Source organism: Hemicordylus capensis, chromosome 4 (genome assembly GCF_027244095.1).
Source record: "Hemicordylus capensis ecotype Gifberg chromosome 4, rHemCap1.1.pri, whole genome shotgun sequence".
NCBI classification, from domain to species: Eukaryota; Metazoa; Chordata; class Lepidosauria; order Squamata; family Cordylidae; genus Hemicordylus; species Hemicordylus capensis.
In genome coordinates, this window is record NC_069660.1 from 29766506 (window position 1) to 29792815 (window position 26310).

Consider the following 26310-nt stretch of genomic DNA (forward strand, 5'->3'; position numbering starts at 1 on the left):
TTGCACTCCCCTTGAAGGAGCAAGAACGCAGCTTTGGGGTACTACTGGACCTGGCTCTGCTTTTGGAGGTTCAGGTGGAGGCGCTGGCCAGGGGTGCCTTTGCCCGGCTTCAGCTGGTGCGCCAGCTGCGTCCCTTTCTGGAGAAGGCAGATCTGGCCATGGCTACCCATGCCTTAGTCACGCAGCGCCTGGATTACTGTAACGCGCTCTACGTGGGGCTGCCCTTGAAGAATATCCGGAAACTGCAGCTAGTGCAAAACGCGGCAGCTAGGGTTTTATCTGGAGCTGCCCAATGGGAGCACATCACACCCATTCTGAAAGAGTTGCACTGGCTGCCAGTTCGTTTCCAGGTCCAATTCAAGGTGCTGGTTTTGACCTTTAAAGCCCTTAACAGTTTGGGCCCGAGGTACCTGAGGTACCGCCTGCTCCCATGGGTTGCTGTCCGCTTGACAAGGTCACCTGAGGGGGCTCTGCTCCAGGTGCTGACAATGAGAGAGGCCCAGCTGTCGTGCTCTTGGGACAGGGCCTTCTCTGTTGCTGCCCCCAGACTTTAGAATGCTCTCCCAGTGGCTATTCGCTCCTCGGACTCAATCACAGTTTTCAGAAAGCTTGTTAAATCTTGGCTTTTTATCCAGGCTTTTACATGATTGTTTTTATTGCTGCTTCTATGTGTTTTTACCCATGTATAGTTTTTATGCGTGTATTTTATAGATTTTAAATTTGGTTTGTTTTTTATATTTTCAGTTTAATATTTTTATTGTCATTTTATTGTATGTTTTTTAACTTTTGTAAACCACCTTGAGATTGTTTTTAATTAAAGGCGGTATATACATTCAACAATAGATAGATAGATAGATAGCCGGTTCTGTGTTCGTGGCCAAGAGCGGCTCTTCCCTGTCTTAAGGCAGGGAAGCGCTGCTCCTGGCTGTGCTCCAAATGCAGCGCCAGCCCTAGTCTAGCTCCCGAAGGGGCTAGGCACCCACAGAGCCCTTTGGTTGTCTTTGGTAGAATACAGGACGGGTTTACCATTGCCTCCTCCCATGCAGTATGAGATGATGCCTCTCAGCACCTTCCTATATCGCTGCTGCACCAGTAGAGGTGTTTCCCTTAGTCTGTGAAACTTACCAGCAGAGATTCAAGCCAGCAACCTCTGGCTTGATAATCAAGTCATTTCCCTGCTATGCCATTAGGTGGGGAGTAAGGTTAACCAATGAATCAATCTGAGTCAAAGTTGATAGTTCCTTATTCTAGAACAGGCCTGCACAAATTCCAGCTGTTTTTGGAATACAACTCCCAGTATCCTCAGCCACAGTGACCAATAGTCAGGCAGTATGTGAGCTGTAGTCTGTATAGGAGCTTCAACTTTGGTTGAAGAGAGCAGTACATAAATATTCATAGTAGAAGAAGTAGTCATCCAACTACTACTGCTGGAGGGCCAAGCTTGTGCAGCCCTGTCCTAGAGCCTTGGCCTGGGCTGAGGTTTTGCCAGATGCTGCCATTTTCACACTGATTGTTTGTTTTCTCTCTCTCTCGCTCTTCCTCCCTCCCAGCTCAGTGTTTCTGTGTGCATTGGGTTTCTGGCGGCTTGGACCCCCTATGCCATCGTTGCCATGTGGTCAGCCTTTGGAGATGCCAGCCAGGTGCCAGTTCTGGCCTTTGCCCTCTCTGCTGTATTTGCCAAGTCGTCGGCAACCTACAACCCTCTGGTTTATCTGCTCTTCAAGCCCAACTTCCAGAAGTTCCTTTCCAAAGACCTGTCACTGTTGCAGGCTGTCTGTGCGGTCTTCTGCTGCAGCCGGCCCAGGGTCATCAGCCTCCAGTCCTTCCACACACGCAGTGGTAGAGCTTCCATGAGGTTCTCCACGGCTTTCACCGACCCCCGCGGCTCCTGCAGGAACTGCACCGACACTTTCGAGTGTTTCAGTAACTATCCTCGGTGCTACAGGCTGACTCCGAAGCCTGACACGACCCCCAAGCCCAAGCCCCTGGCGATCCTGGCAGACGGAACGACTTGCCGGCCAAGTCTGAAGAGAACCGTGCAGGTCATGGTGCTCGTCACGAGGAAGAAGACAGGAATGGGGACTGTGAATGTGGCCGGGGATGTGCTGCCTTCAAATATTGTGAAGGACCTTATCTAAGCATGGCAAGAGGCAAGGGTTTCAAGGCAGGGGTAGGTCCCTTTCTGCCTAGACCAACAGGAATATTGTATGACCGTCTAGAATTCCATCTTTTTCCCATATGTACGGTGGTTCCCAAAGTATGCTTTGCAGGTTAGAGGATACTGCAAATCTCACACCATTTTTCAGATTTCCTATTTCTCTCCCCCACCGCCCCACTTTTTTTTAACAGTTGCAATTCTGTGCCAACAGTTTTGCACCTGATGGAAAAAATAATAATCACGCCAGAGTGAAAAATCTGGCCCATAGGCCTTTAGGGCGTTCAGTTGTTACTGTGCCACAACCGTTAAGCTACGTGGCACAAATTTGGGGGTTGGTTCCTTATCAGAGATGTACAACTGACCTGTGCCGTTGCACTGTGCTGTGGTTTGGTTGCACAGCTAAAGTTCAGTCAACCCACTGTTGATGCTGGAGGCAGGAACAAACATTGCTTGTGCCACAGTGCTCAGTTCGAATCCAACCAGGCCATGTCAGCAACTGTGCCAATGCAGAGGGTCAGTTGCTCAACAGATGTATGCAACCAACCTGCATTGTGATGTGGAGCAGTTACCCGTGTTTCGCCAACCCATGCAATCAGCACAGCAGGCGGGTACAATTGCTCAAGCAGCCAGGGTGTTCGTGTCTGCAGTAGGATCACAAGTGGGTTCTCCTCTGCCTCGTAATGCTCCTTTAAAAAATAGAATATCATTCATCTTGTGCTTGCACAGACCCAACAGCAAGTACAGGCACACCTCACATCCTTATAATTGCCTTCAGCCAGGGCCGGTCCATCCACCAGGCAGACCTAGGCAGTTGCCTGGGGCATCAGTTCTTGGGAGGGGGGCGCCACCCTCATAACAGACTGGGAACTCTCTCCCACTGTATCCCCAAACCAGCATGGGCTAGTCCAGTGGTTCCCAACCAGGGTTCCTCCAGATGTTGCTGAACTACAATGCCCATTACCTTCAGCCACAATAGATTATAGCTGGGAATGATGGAAGTTACAGTTCAGCAGCATCTGGAAGAACTCTGGTTGGGAACCACTGGACTAGTCATTCACTGGTCACCCACTTGGGCTGGTCATTCAGCCCGGCAAATGAGTAGCCTCACAGCTCAAGATAAAGCCAGGGCTCTGCACTTCTTGGCTGGTGGGACACCAAAGTCCAACTTGGCCTAGGGTGCCAAAACCCCTAGGGCTGACCCTGACTGCAATTACTTTTCTCCTCCCTCCCCACCACCACATTTTTTTTTTTAAGTGAAGGAACACAGCTCTCTCAAAAGGCATCCCAGGGTGGAAAGCTAAGAAATCTGAGGTGCTAAACCAATCAAGCTCCAGCCCTGAACTCTATCGCCTTCGATTGGCTGTGAAACCATACAGTAAACATGTATCATTTCCCCATCTGTATCTGGGGTGCAATAACACCTGTCTACCTCACAGACAAATCGTGGGGAAATGGAGCACTCCAACGTCTACAAGGCTTTGAACATGACAGCATTCAATAAGGCTGCTTCTGTGTTTGTCCATCGGTATTTTAGAAAGCGACAACCACCTAGAGCCTACAAATAGAGGCCTATTCTATAGGGGAGAGTTACAATGGAAGGTCATGCTGTGCAAGAAGGTATTATGTTGCCACCAAAGGCATAGAAAATCCTGGACTCCAAGGATTTTCTAGTTGGACTGGAGTTATGCAAGTCTGGGTTTTCCTACTAGCTCACTCAGCAGCTGGTAATTATCTTGACAATACCAGAAGGCAGGACGTTCCCTAGAGTGGAGGGGCCAGAGATGGCGATGTTGTTGAAGATTTGAATGACAAGGCCCCTGAGGTCAATAAGAACAATCCCATTTATTTCTGTATGGCTCAGACAAACAAACCAATTTCCCAAGAAAGATCATGACTATGTAATAGCTACTCTCAACCAGCTAAACTGCTATTGACGCAGCTTCGCTAAAACAGACAAAAGCAAGTCACTGTTAACAACAGTCTAGAATGTTCTTTCTGGTTAACACTGCGTAATGTTCTGTTTCTCGTACTTCACCCTCTAAAAGGTACAGATAAGCCAGCAAAGACCTATTATAAGATTATCTTTCTTAAACAAACAAACAAAATGCAAGACAGTCCTTCCTTTGTACAGAATGCAGTGTGCTTTAAATAAGGGAATCCTTAAAGTCAAGGAATCCTTCAAAATCTTTAAAGATTATGCTCAAATGAAGAGATGGAACACAGATATTGCCAGACTGTCGAGAGAAGAAGTCCGTGTGGAAAATGCTGGTCACTTCTTACAAGAAATTGGAAGAGAAATGTGGGGGTACGATATACTTAGCCATTCAGTCAGCTATGGAAACGGTGTGATCCAAATTGAAAAGGGTGAAAAAAACACAGAAGAGAAATGGAACTCGGTGCCCTCCGGAAAAACTGAAATAGCGTACGAACAATAGCAACAAAACTGCAGGCTACCAAAATAAATGGAGAGAGGCACACACATTATGGCTGAATTGTAGAATGCAGAGTACAAGGAAAGTTTAGAGAAGTCATTAATACCTACCACATTGTGGAGCTGTAACTAGAGAAGTTGTTTTACCCCTTAACTCTCCCCAGATTGATAATGTTAAGATTGTGCTTAGGCTGGGGTTGGGGCCATTGTTCCCTGTAACAGGGAATCCCAGATGTTGTTGACTACCATTCCCAGCATCCCCAGCCAAAGGGCATTGCAGCTGGGAATGCTGGGAGTTGTAGTCAACAACATCTGGGATTCCTTGTCATAGGGAGCACTGATTGGCGAGAGCGGATAAGTTGTCCCTCACATTCGCACTAGGATTTTTGCTTCCAGCCGATCCTCAGTGCAGGCCATGGGATAAAGCAGACCCTAAACCTGTGTTTTTCCAACTGTGGGAAAGGTCCTCCAGTGGAGAAAGGAAGGGAGAGTACAAGACACCTTGAGTGGAAGTGCAAAGCACCAGAGACAGAGTGACTGATGGATGACGCACTTGCATATTGAGCAAAATAGCTCGACTGCAAACATTGTTGCACTTCAAAAGTGGGGATTTGCAGTGTTGCACAAGAGTGCTATAGCACTCTAGTGCTCTTGTGCAACAGTTTCCCCGTAAAATACATGAGGTGAGCCACATTTGCGCAACTGTTACACAGCAGTAGTCTGGAACACAAGGTCTTGACGTTGTGCCACCAGCTTGCACCAGCATTTTGTGACAGCATGACATCCTGCAAGGGCTTTGTTAGGATGTCAGGCAGAAGCTATAGAGAGGGAAAGAACATGTGGGATCTGCTGGTCACAGCAGCTTCTCCTCCTGCCTCCTTCCCTGACTGGCTGGTGTTAGGATGGTATCTGAGATGCCCTATTCTACTTCCCCCTCTAATGTTAGTGTAGGATTAGTACCCCTGTCCTCAGATACCCAGCAGTGAGCTGCACATTTTTTATCTGGGTGCAACAATTCTGAGTGCTTGCCTATGGAAGGGACAATTTAGGAGATTCAGAAGGTAGAGTAAGTCTAAAAGTGGTCCAAGTTCAAATGGCTTGAGAAACACTCTTCTAAACACAGCAGAAACATAATGTTCTGCAGATCTTCCTATCCTCCATCTCTGCAGTGATCACAGGGGTGAGGCAACACTATTTGGGACCCTCTTCCTGGCTCCATCTTTATTAAAATGTGGTGATGAGTATAGCAAGCACATTTCTCAACATCTCAGCTTCCCGGTCGGTAAAATGGTGATTGTGGCACCAGTGTTCCCTGTAACAGGGATTCCCAGATGCTGTTGACTCCAACTCCCATCACCCCCAGCCAAAGGCTGTTGCAGCTGGGGATGCTGTGAATTGCAGTCAATGGCATCTGGGGATCCTTGTTAAAGGGAACACTCTGTGGGACATACCCTAACATCCCTAGTGAGAAGGGGGTTGCAAAACTCTAAGAGTTCTCAAACGGCTGGGATGAAAAAAGCTCCCAACAGGACAAGAAAGGGTAATAGTATTATACCATCACGGTGCTTTCATTGACCATCCTTTACTAATCTCTATATTTGAATTCCAGCCTTCCTTTACAGTGCAGGATGGTATAAATGGTTATCACCGTGCTCATTTTATATTCACAACAACCCTATGAGGCAAGCTAGGCAGAGAGATGGTGTCTGACCAGGGGCGTAGCCACCGTTGGGCAACTGGGTTCAAAGAACCTGGGCTGCTGCCCCACAGGGGCCATGCCTCGTGGCCCCAACACCCCCCCCCCCACATCTGATGTCAGATGTGGGGGGGCATGGCTTAGCTCCCAAATGGGACCGTGTAGCCCCATTTGGTAGTTAAATGGCCAGGAGCAGCTCTCCCTGAGAGCTGTTCTGGCTGCGCTGCGAATGCAGTGCAGGCCTCAATCTAACTCCTGAATGGGGCCATGCCACCCCATTCAGGAGCTAGCTCACGTCCCCACGCCTGACGTCAAGTGTGGTTAACCACATGCCTCTGATGTCAAATGTAGGGGGTAAGGTGGGTGGGGCCACCGCTGGCCTCCCTCCATTAGTGTGTCTGACTCAAAGTTATCCAGTGAGCTTCAAGCTGAAGTTGGGCCTCCCAAGTCCTAGTCCAACATGCTAACCACTACACTACCAGTTGGTAGTGTTTTATAAAAGCCAACTCGAGAGCACAAAGTGATATATTATCTGATAGCCCCCAATCAGATAGCCCAGTGGCAAGGATAATGGCAGAGGAGGGAGGAGGATAATGGCAGAGGAGGGAGGACACTAGTATCACTAGCCACTGTTCTTAACTGGGCATTGACAGTGTTGGGCCAGCTGGGCATATGCCCCAGATTAATTCTTTAGTGTCCTGATCCTCTGTGCTGCCTGACACTGGTGAATGCATTGTGATTAATGGCTTCAAAAACTGTACTGGATTCCTTTAGAGCAGGGGTTCCTAACTGGTGGTACTCTAGCTGTTGCTAAACTACAGCTCCCATCATCCCCATACACAATGAATTGTAGCTGGGGTTGATGGGAGTTGTAGTTCATCAACAGCTGGAGTACTACCAGTTGGGAACCCCTGCTTTAGAGAGCATGAAGAGGTTTAATTATCAAAATGGGGGGTTATGGGCCTGAGTCAGGCCCTGTGGGCCTGGGCCCCAGATCTTTTACATTCTTGACATGTGCTCAAGAGTCACACCATGGAGCCAGGTTGCTGTGCAAAAGCCAGTCCAAGATCCTTCTGCCTCCTGCATCCATCATTCACTTCCACTGCCCCCACCTCCGCCATGATCACAATAATAATAAGACTCCTCTGCAGCTCCACACATCTCGGGACCCTTTCAAAATTGCCTTGCAGTCAGCAATCCATCACCACTCCCAGCATCCTTGCCGCATGATAGGCGGGCTTATTTTGCTGCCCTTTTTGGCAAGGCGGGCAAGTTGAGTTACAGAGAGATCATGCGGTTTGCTCAGTGTCATTGCAAAGGAGACCGGCAGGGAGGGAAGACAGAGAAAAGAACCCCGAGCCTTCCAGTCATTGTCAAAGTGTGCTTGCCTCTCCCTCTGCCCCCACCCTGCTGGTTAATGAGATGCTCATTGCCACGGCGTGCTCCGTCAGTTGTTCAGTATCATTAGCCGTTGGGCTGCTCCACTCCAGAACGTGCAGCTCATCCCAAAGCCCTGGAGGGTGATGTGGGGAGGGGGGGGACATATTGAAACACTGAACAAAGGGATGGCGAAACAGTTTGCTCTCTAAGGAGCCATCCAAAGAAAGGAGCTGCTCCCACAGCTGCTGTTATAATGGCTTTGCTCTATATTCTACCCACAGTGGAGGTGAAATGACTTGTCTTGCTGTATTCTGTAATCGGATGCTCATCTGCTTCTCCTGGATTCCCTCTCTCCAGCTACAGACATTGCTGTTCTCCGTAGGAAGCAAAAAGCTGGTAACTGTACTTTCCTTGTAGACCATCAAATAGAATGTTCTGTGAGGGTGCTTAGAAGATCAGCGTACCACTTTGACCTCAAAGCGGGCCTTTTATAATGGACTCGTCGGAGGAGGACATTATTCACTTGCCCCCCTTGTACAAATCTGGGGCACCAGACCAGAGATGGGACTTGCACAAAATCTTGTGTCAAGCTGATGGCAGAGGCAAAATGAAGCCAACCAACACGGGATATCAAGGTGAACGCACCTGAAGCTGCCCTATACTGAGCCAGACCACTGGTCCATCCAGCCCAGCACCGTCCACTTTGGCAGCAGCTCTCTAAGGCCTTGGGCAGAGATCTCCCCTCATCTGCCGCCAGAGAGTCTTTTAACTGGCAGTGCCAGGAATTGAACCTGGGACCTTCTGCATGCATAGCATGTCTTCTACCACTAAAAGCTAACCACTTTTGCTTCCTCTTGATAAAATCCATTCTGTTTATACAGCTATGAGTAAGGCTAAGAAGAAGAAACAAAGAAACAAAGGAAAAAAACCTACTCAGTGGGAGTCAGTGCCGGGGAAGGAAAAAACACCCAGACAATATCTGAAGTGCTTTCCTCTTGTTTAACTGGGGCACAGAGCAAGAAATCTGTAAGCGTGTCACTGTCGGCAAGTAATCTCCTCTGCTTCAGTGAAGCATTTCTCTACACAGGGGCGATAATGTCAGAGGAATAGCGATATCCAAGGAAGACAAGATGAAGGGATACAAGGGCGGTGGGGGGGGGGAGCACACAAAGATACCACATGGCTTCTGCTATTGGGAACACATCAACTAGACAAGGCAACCTGTGTGCATCAAAGAGGATGGGGCCAGGAAATTCTTTCCTTGCCCTTTGTAGCAGAGGGGCACTGTTTAGGTCAGCACCACACCTGTGGTTCCTTTTCCTCAGGACTGTCTGTGTTCCAGAGCAGGGCCAACTGAGGGCCAGCCATTTGTGCAATGTCTCATTGGGCATTTGCTAGCCATTTCAGTACCCAGCTAGGCTAATGTGCTGCTGCACCCTCTTTGCAAAAACAGTATTTAAGCAAAACACAACTGGCATATGCAAAGGGGGGGGGGAATTAGTGAGGCATCAGCTGCATGCACTTGATTAGCAGGAAAGGTTTCAGGAACAGGGCTGTGGACCCTGTCAGAGCACCCGAGGTGAGCTGTATTGTGGCTGGCAACTGAGGCAGGAATTAGATGAAGCCCCATTTACATCACACCACACTGGCAACACTATTGGAAACAGAGATGCTTTCTCTCCAAGGGCCAAGCCTGGTGTGAGATTAAGTGCATTGCTATCTAGTTATGGGTTCATTTTGAAGTAAAAAAAAATAAAATAGTAGCCGTACAGAGGCACGATCTGGATTGGGACCACTGAGAGAGCAGATGTTTAACCTTTTACTTCTGTGCTGTACTCCTGCTGAAAATTCCACCCCTCAACAAGTACACACTTCCTACTTTTTCACCGCAATCCCAGTCCAAATTGGGCCCTTATAAGGCTGCTGTTTTAACTTTAAAAGAAACCCCCAACTAGAGAATGAAGTATGTAACATCTGGTCTGGGGGGTCCTTTGAGACTGCAAGAAAAGTGCTGCCTGAAGACCTTGCCTGAAAGTTGGAAGTGAAAGTTTACCAGCCTCCAGACCAGTGTTCCCTTCTATCAGGGATTCCCAGCTGTTGTTGACTACAACTCCCATAATCCCCAAGCAAAGGCTATTGCAGCTGGGGATGCTGGGAGTTGTAGTCAACAACATCTGGGAATCCCTGTTAGAGGGAACACTGCTCCAGAGACTTCCACAGGCTCACATCTTCTTTCTCAGCAGGAGCTCATGGGCTGGTCACATGACCAGCAGGGACCTCATGCAACTTTGCAGTGCCATCTGCTGGCCATTTGTGGGCAATCCATGATAAAAAGAAATGTACTATTACAGTACTGTCATTCCAAAAGACATGATTTTCATCATGGATTGCCCACAAATGGCCATCAGGTAGCACTGCAAAATTGCAGGAAGTCCCTACTGGTCATGTGACCATCCTGGGAGCTCCTGCTGAGAAAGAAGATGCAAGCCTGTGAAAGTATCTGGTGGCTGAGTAGATTTTTGCTTCCAACTTGTGTGCAAGCTCTTCAGGTTGCACGTCCCACCCCCCATCTAGAAGGACCCTAATTTGACCCTAAGCCTGCCTACACTGCAAACCAAAACCTCCCTTTGGGTTTCTGGATGCAACTAGAAATTTCTATCAATGTTTACATGTGGGGTGACGTTCTACAAAAGATCCTCTTGGATTGGTCAGTGTGCCTGCCATCTAGAGGACAACCAAAGCTACAGCATGTGGCTGCCATCCAGGGCTCAAATGTGGTTTTATGTGTGTGGGGCTTCATGGCTGAGATCAGTCAGAATTTGTGAGTACAGCTGCAATGTAAAAGTTAACTAGGACCTAGATCTCTGCGGCTAAAATAAGGTCAGGGTCTTCAACCAACTATTGTGTCTGTGCCTCTCACTGCAGCTTAAGCTGGCGACGTTAGTAAGTGATCATGCTTTGGAAAGCTCCTTCTGCTGATTTCTGCAGATCAAGTTGCAATTAAAGGCACAGGAGTAAACCAGGCCAGAACCTTCTAGGTCCATTGGCAACCCACGGCCTGGACCCAGCTCTGTCTGAGCCAGGCCCTGGGTCTGCCTGCTTGCCCTATGTGGCATAGCAAGTGACTGCTCAAGTAGCCACCTGTCCTACTCACCTCTGAAGGAAACGGAATCAAAAAGCAGAAATTCCCCCTAGCTATGGTTGCTTTGTATCTCCCTTTCCGAGCTGTTCTCTATATGATGTTCCTCGCACGCTTTAGTCTCATTTAGGCCGAAAGAGAAAGACCAATAACGCAGACACTTCGTGTATCCGTGCCGGCGTCTTCATCGAATTCCTAGCTGCCCTGTAGATGCTTGGTACCTGAAATCCCCTTGTGCAGTTTGGGTAGCGTGTTCTTCCTCGCTTGCTGTCCTTAAAACTAGCATGTAGCGTTGCGGTGGGTTGTCGGACAGTCACTGCACCCGACTCCAGAAGTGGCTGCACTTCTGCAGCGTTTGCAAAGCGACGGCTGTGGCTTTGTGTTGTTCTTTTTTAAACAGCCAGTCGCTCTGAGGCTTGTAAAGCACTTTGGGATCCATCCAGGTGGAAGGAGCTTTCTATATGTATATGCATTATCCTTGAGCCAAGAAAATACTGGCCGTAGCTCTAGCTAGCATGGCAACGCATGAGTCATGCAAAAAGGTGGCAGACGCCTTGGTCCACTGGTGAGCTCAGCTAAGCTGGTGTAACTAGCCTACCATCTATGATGGGAGTGGAACAAAGAGCAAGGTGGGACGGGACGTCCGATTGTCCCAGATTTCCAGGATTATCATGCCAATGGGTGCACCTAGATGCTGCAACGTCATGCCCAGACAAGCATGAGCATGTGCAAAGAAGCCTGCCCGCCCGCCCAGAATCTGCAAAGCTGCACGCACATTGCCAACCTAACCTGCCATAATGTGTCTTACCAGGGTCCACAGGGTAATATACACAGGGCTCTATTCACCAATAGCATACTTCGGCTACAGAATAGAGCCCAGGCATCAAGGAAGCCCAGCGCTGTCATGAAATTACTAGAGAGTGCCACAGAATTAGAGATGCCACCTAAGCAGCTGAGACGCAGGAGTGGAGCGGGTGGAGCTTTGCCTGGCATCGAGCGATGCAGAGGAAATGACTTCGCCTGCAAAGGTTCTGTGTCTCGTGACTGGAGCAAGGTGGCAACCCTCTTCTCTGTGGATAAGGTTGCCAGGTTGCCACCTCGAAATTCCCCTTTGTGACTTTATGTCCAGCACTGAACTGGGAGAGTAGGCAGCCATGCTGCTGCCCATTTTTCTCCGGGTCCATTTGTCCTCTTCCCTCCGCGGATTCCTAATGCCAGAAGGATTCCAAGTAGGGTAAGAGAGCAGACAAAATGTTTGCAGAGGGTGGGGGAGTGAAAAAAGCTACAATTCTAAAACGTCTTGGTCTAGGGACAGATTTAAAGGTACAAAGGCAGTCTCCAGGTGGTAACCTGATAACCTATTGGGTTTAACTGTGTGTTGTGTTAAACACGGCACTGGCCCTGACATGCTTAAGTTTCTCTTTATTAAATAGCAGCGAGAGGTCCAGTCCAGACTGGGACCATGGCATGGAGGAGGTCGTGATCTGGCCCCAATGGGAATTTCCCTCCTAGGATAAATAGCAGCCATGGGAAGGAATCCAGATCAGGGACTGAAGCCCTTCCCCAATTCTGTGGTCTCAGTCTGGATCCCTCCCATAGCTACTGTTTAGCAAAGGAATGTTATGCACGTCCAAGCCAATAGTGACTCACATACCGTGCAGTGCAACACAGGTGATTGGGGCACTGCCTGTGCTGCTGCACATGTGTCTGCACCATCGATGGTGTTGCGAGGGCTGCTCCACTCCAATGTAAAGTTGTGCAAATAGAGTTGCGCAACAAGACACCCATTATTTCCAGCGAGCATCCCATTCCCATGGGCAACTGAGCACAACACCTTCACATGGGCACAGCAACACAGGTAGTGCCCCGACCGCCATGTTGCACTGCACAGTATATGAGTCGGTATGCTTAGCATAGTGAGTCGTTTAGGCCTCTGTGTGGAGCATGTGCCTACCTTTCTCCCTGTGCCTGGTTGATGAAACTGTACCCGTAAATTCAGGTATTAAACTGTACCTGTAAATTCAGCCCATGGTGGCTGTATCCTTGCCACATAACAGGAAGGCAGTGACCAGACAGAGAGAGGAGAGGTGTGAGACCCCAGATTATGGTTTAGCTCAGGACCCTGACATTCCTTAACCCAGTGCTGGGCCCATGTGTTCAACAACAAAGTGCACATGCAGATCTTTGCACAACCACAACCTTTGATGTTTAACCAGCCGCCATGTTTTTAAGACTGCCATACAACAGGAGGCCAGGTTAGACACAAAATTCTGGGCTTCCACCCTTACTGGTGCTATGCAAGAACAAACTCTTAGATCAGGGTAGCAAGCAGGCAAAAAAACTAATTCCAACTGTTTGCAAGCATTTTTTACACCCTCAAAATACTGGAAATCCTCCCCAACACCTGAATACCTCACTCCAGACTACCCAGTGGCTACCACAGAACTACCAAGGGCTACAGCTGTGACTTCCACAGCACCACCCACCCCTGCCACATGAAAAACAAAACAAAACACCAAACCCTCTATTTCTCTGCTTAAGAACTCAATTGTCGTGCAGAAATGGTATGTTTTTCAAATAAATTTGCTCGTGCAAAACTCCTATTAAGCACTGGTTCAATTAAGTGTGAGTCTGTTTGCCGCACTCCACCTTCTGCCGAACTAATATAACTGCTAATGCAAGTCCCTTCAGGGCACAAGAATATGGAAAGGTTTCAATCTCCTCCGTTAATGACACCACATCAAGGAGAGGGGAGGACAGCTCATTTGTCAGTGGGACTGGGGCCGGGGCCGTGATTTAAGCTGGGAGAAAAATCCGTCTTCTCCACAAATTACTCCCTCCATCCCCAATATGGCCCAAATGCTCATTCCAGCAGCTGATATGGGAATAGTTTCTCCATCTCTAACCGCATACTAAGTAGCCAATGAAAAGAAGCTCTTGGATCTAGGGTTGTCAGCTTTCCAACTTGCAGCTCTGTAGCTCTGCCTTTAACAGCCAACACAGGAGTTCCCAACTTGTGGTCCTCCAGATGTTGCTGAACTACAACTCCCATCATCCCCAGCCACAATAAATTTCCCACAGGTTGGGAAACCTGGCATTAGCAGGTATTACCTCCCATGGATGGGGGAAAGCTTCATCTTCTGACTTCCACACACCAAGCTGGTCTTAAAGGCACAGGAGTAGGCTGTGCAGTTGTTTGTTTTTCTGATCAGCTGGGAACCCTGCTTGCATTAAGCAACAGGTTTGCCACTTTCCAACCTAGACACTGCAGGGAATTGGTAGAAGGAGTCACTGTTGCCTTGTTTACATAGGAACATAGAAAGCCATCTTATACCAAGTATAAGGAAGCCCCTTATACCAACCACCTTATACCAATACCTTACATAGGAACCTAGGAAGCTGCCTTATATTGAGTCAGAGCATTGGTCCATCTGTGTAGACCAGGGCTTCTCAACATGTGGGTCCCCAGATGTTATTGGACTTCAACTCCCATAATCCCCAGCCCCAGTGACCTTTGGTTGGGAATTATGGGAGTTGAAGTCCAATTACATCTGGGGACCCACATGTTGAGAATCCCTGGTCTACACAGACTGGCAGTGGCTTCTCCAAGGTTGCAGGCAGGAGTCTCTTTCATCCCTCTCTTGGAGATGCCAGGGAAGGAACTTGGAATCTTCTGCAAGCATGCGGATGCTCTTCCCAGAGCGGCCCCGTCCCCTAAGGAGAATATCTTACAGTGCTCACACATGTAGTCTCCCATTCAAATGGGAACCAGGGCAGATCCTGCTTAGCAAAGAGGACAATTCATGCTTGCTACCACAAGACCAGCTCTGCTCCATCTGGCTCAGTACTGTTTACTAGGCTTGAGCCCAAAACATTTCGGAGGCCATTGCAGAGGCCTCCGAAACATTTCAGCAGCCGAGGCCATTTTGACATTTCAGTGGCGGGGGTGTGTGTGTGTTCCCTTAAGGGCGGGGGAGGCTGCACTTACCCCTCCCGCTGCATTTCTCCCGCCGATGTTCGGTTGTTTTGAAGCCCCTCAGGGCGGCAACGTTCCTCCCTGCCGCTCCGTTGCCCTCATCAGCCGGAAGTGGCTGAAAGTACCGGGCACACATGCGCCCATTGCATGCGCGTGTGTGCCCGTCTGCTGTGCATGTGCACACACGTGACGGGCGCACGCGCAGCCGGTACTTCGGGCCACTTCCAGTCAATGATGGCAACGGGGCGGCAGGGAGGAATGCTGTTGTCCCCAGGGGCTTTAAAACAACGGAGTGCTGGTGGGGGGAACGTGGCAGGAGGGGTGAGTGCACCCTCCCCCGCCCTTAAGGGAACAAGCCCACCACCGCTGAAATGTGGCGGAGCCGTTTCGGGCTCAAGTCTACTGTTTACACCAGAGCTGCACAACTCTGGACTTCCCGCTGGTGCTGGACTACAATTCCCATCATCCCCATTCACAATGTCCAATAGTGGGGTGATGGGGCTTGTAGTCCAGCAACAGCTGGAGGCCCAGAGTTGTGCGGCCTTGGTCTACAAAGACTGGCAGCAGCTTTTCCAGGTTTTCAAGTAGGAGGATTTCCCAACCTCACCTGGAGATGCCAGGAATTGAACCTGGTATCTTCTTCATGCAAAGCAGATGTTCTTCTACTGAGCTATAGCCCCCTTCCCCATTTCCGTTTGAGGTGGAGATTTAAAGGGATGTGGTGGGTATTAAAGGGGGCAGTGAGGCTCTCCACATGAGCAGTGTGGAGAGCCTGCACGGGATTTGCAGAGAGAGCGGACTCAACTGATAGCACTCTGCACTAAATCTCCTGATGATCTCTCCCAGAGGTTTCATGTAGATGTTAGAAAGCACTGAAGGCAATATGGAGCTCTGAGGGACACCATATAAAAGTAAAGATTTTGAAGAGCAACAGTTTCCAAAGGATACCATCTGGAATCTGCCCAAAAGGTTGGAGCAGAACCACTGCAAAGCAGTGCCTCCCACCCCCAACCCCCTCAGACACTCCAGAAAGATACTATAGTCCATAGTATTGAAAGCCGCCGAGAGATCCAAAAGGACCAACAGAGCCACACTCCCACTGTAATTTCCTAATTGGATATCATGCATCAGGTCAATCAAGGCAGTCTCCACCCCATAGCCCACCTGAAAGCCAGGTTGAAATGGGTCTAGATAATCAGTTTCCTCCAAGGCTGCCTGAAGCTGGGAGGCCACCACCCTCTCAGTTACCTTGCCCAGCCACAGAAGGTTGGAGACAGGCCTATAAGTTGCTTAACTCTGAGGGATCCAGTGCAGGCTTCTTCAGAAGAGGTCTAATGATTGCCTCCTTAAGGCAAGGAGGCATCCTGCCCTCCCTCAGAGAAGCATTTATATCTACCACATCTTCTACAACAACTCCTCTGCCATGTCAGACAAAGGTCAAGAAAACAGGTGGTAGGCCGCACTGTTCCAAGCGGCCTGTCCACATCCTCGGGAGTCACAAACTGAAACTGATCCAGCATAACCACATAAGAGGAGCTGCTGGACACCTCTGCATTAGACTCTGCAATAATTGTGGGGTCTGAGTCTAAGTCAGCCCGAATACGAGAGATTTTATCCACAAAGAACTCATTAAAAACATCTCAGCGGGTAATTGATGGTTCCAAATTCTGATTCGAGGAAGGAGGGGCATATATTAGCCCTCTCACAACCCTGAACAACTCTGCTGGACGTGAGCTTGCAGATACAATACGGGCAGAAAAGAATCACTTGTTTGCTGCACACATTGCCTGAGCATAGAGCTTCAAATGCACTCTGTGTGGTAATCTGTCCCACACCGTGACAGGTGAGGTTGGGCACTGCCAGCAAAAGAACTCCTCACATGGGCCCGCCTTCCTTCCAAATAACCCCAGATCGAGCTGATTTCAGGCCACTGCGCATTAAATCAGCCCGATCTGGGTCATTTGGAAGGAAGGTTGGCCCCTGTGAGGAGCTTTTTCGCTGGCTCAACCTCAACTGTCACAGTTTGGGAGGTGGGAGGAGCTCTCACCACCATCCCCGCTGCACCACCACCACGCAGCAGCAGTTTTACAAGTTTTTTTTAAATATACTTAACTCCTCCTCCCCTCCCCCCAAGCCCTGTACTTGTAAAGAGGAACCCTTGCCCCTGGGGCAGCAAATCTTTGGCTGTCTATGGGTGGCACAATGCATAATCCGCCTCTGTATGCTCCAGTTGTCTACCTTGCCACTTCAGCCCCCGTAGTTCTTCCGTAATACCAAGGGGCCAGTTTTGAAGCGGGTCGGAGAAGACTCTTAGGGGCTGTCATGTCCACTGTCCTGGTGAGTTTGCTGTCCCAATTCTTCTCTCCACTGGGCCATCAACAGGATCTCCTGTGGTCAGTGATTTCCTATGTGCAGACTGTATTGAGGTTTTGCATGGCAGTGGCTCCACTGCATCTCCGGCAGATCAGAATGGCCCTGTGATTCAGCCTTACAGCCGCAAATCCTGGCTCCGGCTGCAACTTCATCAGGCACACGTTTTCTCCTCTGCCACCTCCCCGTACATTTTGCTCCCTTAACAGCGACGAGCCTGAGTCTATGGCCCCTTCTGCAGCTGCTGGGCCATCATAATTACCCTTGGTCAATGAGCCTTGATAAAATGAACCCACTTGAATATCCGGCAGGGGAGCAAACTCCTGAGCTGACAACTCCTGTTTGCTTTTGGGCAAGACGCAAGTGCTGCTTGCTGCTTTCTCCAGAATCAGCAAGCAGAACAGGCCATCTGGGCTGGCAGATCTTAATAGGAGATCATCTGCTGCGCTCACCCCTAGAGCTGCTGTGCAGCACACTTGGCTGCTCTCTGGAATACGTTGGTAGATGCCTCGAAGTCACAGCGGGTGTTTGCTTTTCCAGACATTGGGAGGGAGGGAGAACTATTCCACGACCCTGAACCCCAGAAGTATTGATGATGATGATGATGATGATGATGACGACGATGGTGATGATGTTGGTGGTGATGATGATAACAACAACAACAGGGGCGTAACTAGGGGGAGAGGGGGCCCGTGTTCATCCCTCTTTCTGGCGGCCCCCCAGACTGAGGGAGATAATGAAGAAAATTGGGAGGGATGTAGCCGGAGGGCCCTCTGGAGCTGGGGGCCCGTGTTCTTTGAACCCTTTCGTTCAATTATAGCTACACCCCTGAACAACAACAACAATAATAGTCACAGAAAATGAAAAGGCAAAAATCCTTTGGAATTTTAGAATACAAACATTTAGCGCACAACACACCTGATCTGACAGTCATCGAGAAGAATCAGGTTCTCATAATTGATATTGCAATCCCAGGGCCTAGACGAGTTGACAAAAAACAACTGGAGAAAATAACTAAATACAAGGACCTTCAGACTGAAATTGAGCGGCTCTGGAAAAAGAAAACAATAGTGGTGCCAGTAGTTGTTGGTGCCCTTGGTGCAGTACCAAAAGAACTTGAATGCCATCTCAGCTCCTTGGGCATCAAGAAAATTACAACACATCAGCTACAGAAGGCCACACTACTCGGGACAGCACGAATACTACAACGCTATCTTTAATTTTTCTTTAGTTATCCTAAACCGTTGGAAAGGGCCCGATAATTAAAGTACCAAATCCAGTCAATAACATCTGGTAGACGGTGGGTAAATAGAATTTAAAATATTAACAACAACAACAACAATGTTGTAAACCACCCGGAGACATAAATTTGGGGTGGTATAAAAATATGTTAAATAAATAAATAAATAATTTCATTTGCTAGCCTCCCCATAACAAATTGTTCTCTGGGCAGCTTACAACACAACATTAAAACATGAGACAAAAACACACAACAGATTATTTCATAACAGACCAAAAAGGGGGCAGGAGAAAGAAAATAAAAAAGAATACAATGCAAAACAATGTAACAACTTTTAAAAAAATCATATAAAATCAGATCAAAATTTAAAATTTAAAAGGCCTGAGTGAACGAAAAGGCCAAGCCCAAGTCACACACACACACACACACACACACACACACACACACACACACACACACACACACGTGCAGTGCTGGAATCTACGCCTTGTGTCGGCAACTGCAATTCACCTGGCAATCTCTCTTCCAGTAGAATCCTGCTCCCTCCCAGTCTTTGGGTGCAGTGATGTACTCTCCAGCATTTCATTGAGGAAATTGGAAAGTGTCTGCAAACGCAAATGCCCAAGCAAACTTGGAGGCAGGGCATACAAGCCTGACTACAACCATGCCACAAATGGAAAGCAGGCAATAAGATGCAAGGCAACTACATTATTCCAGATGAGATGAGATAGATGCCGATGAGACAAGTCCACGCTCTCCAATATTTTGCAGATGAAAACATGGGTAGGCTGTAACAATCAGTTCTCATGCCAAGGATTACTGCCCAAGCCCCCCATCCACCCAGTATTGCTGGTGGCTGAAGACTGTGCATTCCATAAGGTTGTGTACCCATTTCCATGCCAGTGCACCAGAGACACAAAGCATCCATCCATTCACTAGGAGATTTCATTTCTAGAGACTATGACTATAGAGCCATAGGAAGCTGCCTTATGCAGAGTCAGACCATTGTGTGAGTATGTAAGTACATACGGAAAGCCCTGCTTGATCAGACCCGGGGCCAATGTAGTCCAGCACCCTGCTTCACACAATGGCCCACCAAATGCCTCTGGAAAGCCCAGAATCTTCCCAGAGGCATTGATCCTTCTAACTCAGTATTGGTCCAACTAGCTCAGTATTGTCTTCACAAAGATGTATGTATGTATGATTAAAGTTTTATACCGCCCTTCCAAAAGGCTCAGGGTGGTTTACATTAAAACAACACCATTAAAATCAATTAACAATTAAAACAGAAATTATAAAACAGCATAAAACAACAACAATTAACAATTAAAGCATCATAAAACAACAATTATAATAGTCAGAACAATTTTAAAACAGAACGAGTTTTAAAAAGCTGAGAAAGCTTGGCTGAAGAGATGTGTATTCAGAAATGTGTTCCCCAGAGATGCAGAGGATCGTATCTTAGTAGGGAACGCATTCCACAATCTCGGGGCAGCGACCGAGAAGGCTCATCTCTGTGTAGCCACCAAACGAGTTGGCGGCAACTGGAGATGGACCTCCTCAAGTGACCTCAATGGGCAGTGGGGCTCATAGCAAAGAAGATGCTCTCTTAAATACCCAGGGCCTAAGCCGTTTAGGGCTTTATAAGTTATGACTAGCACTTTGTATTTTGCCTGGAAACCTATTGGCAGCCAGTGTAGCTCCATCAACAGAGGAGTAATGTGGTCTCTCCGAGATGACCCAGAGACCAACCTGGCTGCTGGTAAGAACTCCAAGGTTGCAGGTGGGAGTCTTTCTCAGCCCTATCTTGGAGATGCCAGGGAGGGAACTTGGAACTTTCCACATGCAGGCATGCAGGCATGCAAGTGCTCTACCCAGAGTGGCTCTATCCCCTGAAGCAAATATCTTGTAGTGCTCACAAATGTAGCCTCCCATTCAAATGCAAACCAGGGTGGACTCTGCTGAGCAAAGGGGACAATTAATGCTTCCTACCAAGCCACCTAATGGCACAGCAGGAAAATGTCTTTATTAGCAAGCCAGAGGTTGCCGGTTTGAATCCCCGCTGGTATGTTTCTCAGACTACGGGAAACACCTATATCGGGCAGCAGCGATATAGAAAGATGCTGAAAGGCATCATCTCATACTGCACAGGAGATGGCAATGGTGAACCCCTCCTGTATTCCACCAAAGCAAAACCACAGGTCTATGTGGTCGCCAGGAGTCGACACCAACTTGACGGCACACTTTACTTTTACCTTTACCATAAGAACAGACTCTGGAGAGGGAGCTAAATCCCGAAGAATGACATTTCTACCAACTTGTGTGGAGTGGGAGGGAAACACTGAAGGAGACGTCCCCAAGAGACAAAAAAGGAGACAGTGATTTGTCAAGGACAGGTTCCTGAAAATAGGGACTGTCCCTAATAAATAGGAACAATTGGAATCTATGCAAGGCGGAGGGGGGGGTAGACTGTGCCCCTAACCAACATGCATTCATTAGAATCGCTACAGAAAGGTCTCCCTGCACAGACAGATGTATGTGTGAGGTGGTCTCTACAGGTGTTCTTATGAACACTGGTTGACTGGAGCCTGCCAGGGCCACTGCAAAATCCCACCACATTAGGTTCCTTGTACACTAATGAATGCCTGAAAAGGGTCTGGAGTAATGAAAGCTGAACCTGCTGGATTTCTGCCTGGTCTACATTTGTAAAAGGTGCAGGACAGCCTTGTTGGTCGAGGGGGGAATGCTGGCAACCCTACCCAGTACAGGGATGGCCAACCTATCTTTTTCTCTCCCCCCCTCCCACCGCCATAAGTTCAGATTGTTACATCCCAGGCTGGAAAAGCAGCTGTACCTGCAGAAATGCCCTTATATACCTCAATGCTTAAGGTGCGGGAGACATTAAAAAGTTCTGAAAGGTTGGCCATCCCTAATCCAATTATTTTACTCAAGGTTAATTGCTTTTTAAAAATACCACCCCGCCAAGTTTTGTCCTGGCTGCTATTAATTGGGATTACAGTACAAGAACCACTCCACCTTTTAACGGAAAGACTTAAAATCATTCATCACAGATCGGTTATTCCTTTACATCATTCAACCGGATCTTCCTCCATACATTGAGAAATGATTGAAGAGGATAATCCTTTTAAAGGAGCAGCCCCTTGCAGGCCAAAGTCTCTTTGGTAGGAACCAACTAATCCAGAGCATCCATCCAACTGCATATATAGCTCCAGTTCCTCCATTATTTATTTATTTATCTATTCATTCATTTATTCTATTTATATTGAATAAATTCCAAAAATGGCTCAGGGAGTTTTACAACAAAATAAAAACAATTAAAACTAGTTAACAACTGAAATCAAAATTATAAAAACAGAATAAAACCAATTAAACATTCAAACAATTAAAAGCCCCAGAAAACCAGGGCAAATATTTAAAACAATTTAAAACAGTTTATAACAATTTTAAAAGTCTGGAAGGCCAGGCCAAATGGATAGTTTTTAAGGATTCTCCTAAAAGACAATAATGAACTCAATAACAGATTTCTGCTGGGAGTGCATTCCATAGCCCAGGAGCAGCTACAGAGAAGGCCCGCCTCTGAGTCGCCACCAGACGCACCGGTGGTAACTGGAGATGGACCTCCTCAGATGAACTTAACGTGCGGTGGGGATCATGCAGAAGAAGGCGCTCTCTAAGGTAACTGGACCTAAGCCGTTCAGGGCTTTAAAGGTAATAATCAGCACTTTGTATTTTGCCCGGAAACGTATCGGCAGCCCAGTGTAACTATTTCATGATAGCCTTTTATCATTCTTTGGGGGAGAGAGCGAGAAAAGGTAGGCTCGGATGACAGTGGGAAATGAGTAGCACCAGGGAGCCTCCAGTTCCAGGCAATTACTCACTCGTGTCACAAGCCCCAACTTCCGCTCATCTCCATGTCATCCAAGCTCGGAAATATCAGGCTGACAACGTCGGGTCCTCTCTGCCTCCTGCAGGACGGGCACATCCACTAGGCAGACCAAGGCAATCGCCTAAGACACCAATTCTTGGGGGAGCGGGGGGGGCCACTGCCTCATGTCCCTCCCCCCACAGTGAATAGCCACCCACTGCATTACAGTTGGGGCGGGGCAGCTGGGGCAGGAGTGAGGAAGGAAGATTATGCCTTGAAAAATCCAAAATCCATTATGCTTCTGCTTGCCATCCCACGCCACTGCCCAACCCTGTGTCTAGAATGCCACCCACCCCACCCAGCCAGCCAATGTGCTTGTGTGTTGGCCAGTTGTGCGGTCAGCCTTGTAAAAAGCTTTGCTGGGCTGACCTCTCAAGTGACTGGCATTCATGAGCAGCAAGGGCAGGGCATGCACAGACATCAGTGAGCCCAGACAACAGTGAGCCTAAGGCAGCAGCCTTGCAGACTCTTAAAGGTGTAATCTGCTTTCCACTCTGTCCTATCGCCTGCCCCTGCCCACACCAGCCACCAAGTATTAGGGATGTGCACGGACCAGTTGGTGTGGTTCGGTCTGAATCTGGGCCAAATTCAGACTGAATTGCAGGTATGCGGACCAGTTCAGTCAAACCAATCAGCAGGGCCGGTCGGTTCGGCGAACCAGCTCAAACTGGTTTGGAACAGAGTTGCCAGAACCCAAGGGATATGCTCGTGGGCCAAATGGGCCGTTAGCCAGAATCTGGCTTTTTAAAAGCCAAATCTGGCCACCTAGGTTTGGAACAGTTCACAATCAAACCATTCGAAACGGCCCAGTTCATGGCAGTCCGGTTTGTGGCCGAACCGGCTCTGCACATCCCTACCAAGTATTACTTTGGTGGTCCCCCACCTTTGCACACTCAGTTAAAATTATATTATGTATGTTAAAGGTAAAGTGTGCTATCAAGTTGATTTTGACTCCTGGTGCCCACAGAACCCTGTGGTTTTCTTTGGTAGAATACAGGAGCGGTTTACCATTGCCTCCTCCTGTGCAGTATGAGATGATGCCTTTCAGCATCTTCCTATATCTCAGCTGCCCAAAATAGTACCAGTGAGGATTTGAACCAGCAACCTTCTGCTTATTGGTCAAGCATTTCCCCGGTGCACCACTTGTATGTTACAGCATATTTATTAAAGTATTTAATTATTAGTATGTATTGCAGGGTTTCTTAACCTTGGGGCCCCAGATGTAGTTGGACTACAACTCCCATCATCCTCAGCCACAAAGGCCATGTCTGAAGATGATGGGAGTTGTAGTCCAACTACATCTGGGGGCCCAAGGTTAAGAAACCCTGATGTATTGCATTTATAAGCCGCCTAACACCTAGATCTCAAGGCGGTGTGCACAACTTAGAACAATAAATAAAGCTCAAGAACAATTAAAACTATTTTAAAAGCATAACTTTTAGAAATAATTTTGAGGGGAGAAACATTTTTAAATAGAATATAATTGTAACTGAATGTGGGGGGAGGTGGCCAAAGACATACTTTATCTAGGGCACTGAAAACCCTATGGCCAGCTCTGGCCACCCCATATTTGAAACGTTGAGTTGAAGAGCAGAGAATGTCAGATGCCGGAGGGGACCTGACCTTTCCAGGCTTGGGTGGCATAAAAATGAGCAGAAGTCCTGGCTTGTGCTGGGAGTGCATACTCACCAGGAACCAGAGGCTGCCTCCTACTTACTTGCTTCTGGTGACCATAACTCACCCCCCCAAATAGAGTGACCACATGCAAAAAAAGGGGGGGGTGGCACCATCTCCATCTTTATTTTTAAAAGATAGAAAAATGCAAGGTTTCCCACCCCGGAGTGGCTCACAATCTGAAATCACATGAGATTCCTTTTTGAGGAAGTTGGGGGGGAAAGGACAGGCTTTGTACTGAAAAGGGGGGAAGGGTTAAGGATAGCATTAATAATCCAGTCAAAGATCGGCTAGCCTATTTGGGGCTGGGGCTATAGCTCAGTGGCAGAACACATTATTTGTATGCAGATGGTCCCAGGTTCAATGCCTGGTATTATCTCCAGGTAGAGCTGAGAAATAACCCTGCCTGAAATCGTGAGCAGCTGCTGCCAGTCAGTGACGACAATACCGAGCTAAATGGACCAAACATTTGACTCAGTATAAGGCAGTTTCTTATGTAAAACTGCTTTTATTGGGGCGGGGGGGAGGGATGAGGTGATAGCACAATTCGTTGCTTGCCCTCTTGCTTGAGGCCAGTCTGCACACCTGCCCAGAGGAAGAGTCCGATGCAAACAGGGGCTGCAGCTCAGTAGTCTGGCCACTGAGAACCATACCTGCTCCTATCTCCCTAGTACTCCGTCCTCATCCAGGGCTGCTCAACTTCGGCCCTCCTGTAGATGTTGGCATACAATTCCCATAATCCCTGGCTATTGGCCACTGTCGCTGGGGATTATTATTATTAATTATTATTATTATTATTATTATTACATTTATATCCCGCTCTTCCTCCAAGGAGCCCAGAGCCTCACATCAACCCTGTGAAGTAGGTTAGGCTGAGAGAGAAGTGACTAGCCCAGAGTCACCCAATAAGTCTCATGGCTGAATGGGGATTTGAACTCGGGTGTCCCCGGTCCTAGTCCAGCATTCTAGCCACTACACCATGCTGGCTCTCTTATGGGAGTTGTAGTTCAAAAACAGCTATGTGTGTCACATTCCAGCATGACCAAGGGAAATATATATATATATACTAGTAAATGCAGGCCCGTTGAATAACGGGCGCTAGTGAGTGCTCCGGGCCTCCCGGCCGCCATTCCCCCTCCCGCCGCTGCCAGCCTCTATGCCGCAGCCAGTCTCCCCAGCCGGGCAAGGGCCCCAAGCCACCTGGCTTCGGCAGCGGCGCCAGGCCTCGGTGGCGGCTTCGCCACCACCTCAGCCGGCTTCCCCCGCCGCGCGGCCAGGCCGCGGCCATGGCTCCACCGCCACCTTGGCCGCACCTCGGCCAGTGCTCCCCTCCGCCGCATACCCGGCTTCTTCGGGGAGGCCGCTTCTGGCCGCCCAAGATGTCCGCCGGGTCCTGGAGTTTGTTTGTCCCTTGCTCTGTTCTGGGCATGCGCGCAGCGCATGCCCAGAAAAGGCCAGGCACGAACGCACGCTTGGTGTCCGTCCACGGACAGACACCAAGCGTTTTATTAGAGAGGATACACACACACACACACACACACACACACAACACACACACATACATATCTATACATATATGTATATGTATAAAGGGAGGGAGGGAGAGAATGTTTAAAGATGCAAACAGAACTCCTTACAAGTATTATCTGGATTGGATCCTGGAAAGAATGCAGTTAACCAAAAAGACCAGTATAAATTTATTATAATGAAATATAACAAAAAGAGAAATATAGTGGGCAAGACATTTCAGTTTCCACTATATATATATGGTGGAAACCGAAATGTCTTGCCCACTTATTGTAGTGTGTGTGTGTGTGTGTGTGTGTGACACACAGACACGCACACGATACAATAAGTGGGCAAGACATTTTGGTATCTATCTATCTATCTATCTATCTATCTATCTATCTATCTATCTATCTAATGAACAGTGTGCACATAAGGTTGCCACCTTTTCCTTGACAGATATCCTCCCCTTTTGACAGAAATGTCACAGCCTGAATTTTGGCTATTGCAGGTTTCCCCAGAAAGGTGATGTATTGATGGGAGGAGCTTCTCCCATTGGATTTCTGATGGTTTTGCAGCTGTGACATGCACAAAACATCAGTCAAGGAAAAAGAGTGGCAACCCTATGTGCTGAGATGCTCTGGGGTGGCATTAGCAGTCTTCACATGTAGTTCTCTGTCTGACTTGCCGGCCCTTCCATTTCCTGGGTCTCACCCTGCACCTTTTCTCCCACCCAAATCACCAGAGCTCATCTCCCCAAATGCATTGCCGCCTTTCCACTGGGAGAAAGCAAT

At 48.3% G+C, this 26310-nt stretch overlaps 1 protein-coding gene across 1 annotated transcript in view; it reads left to right on the top strand.

Annotated features, from left to right (window-relative positions):
* Positions 1–2138, top strand: part of LOC128325052 (opsin-5-like) — a 56457-nt gene extending 54319 nt beyond the window's left edge. Inside the window, exon 5 of the mRNA XM_053250422.1 lies at positions 1551–2138. Within this exon, the coding sequence (XP_053106397.1) occupies positions 1551–2138 (588 nt within the window). The remainder of the gene's footprint in view (positions 1–1550) is intronic.
* Positions 2139–26310: the final 24172 nt, after the last annotated feature.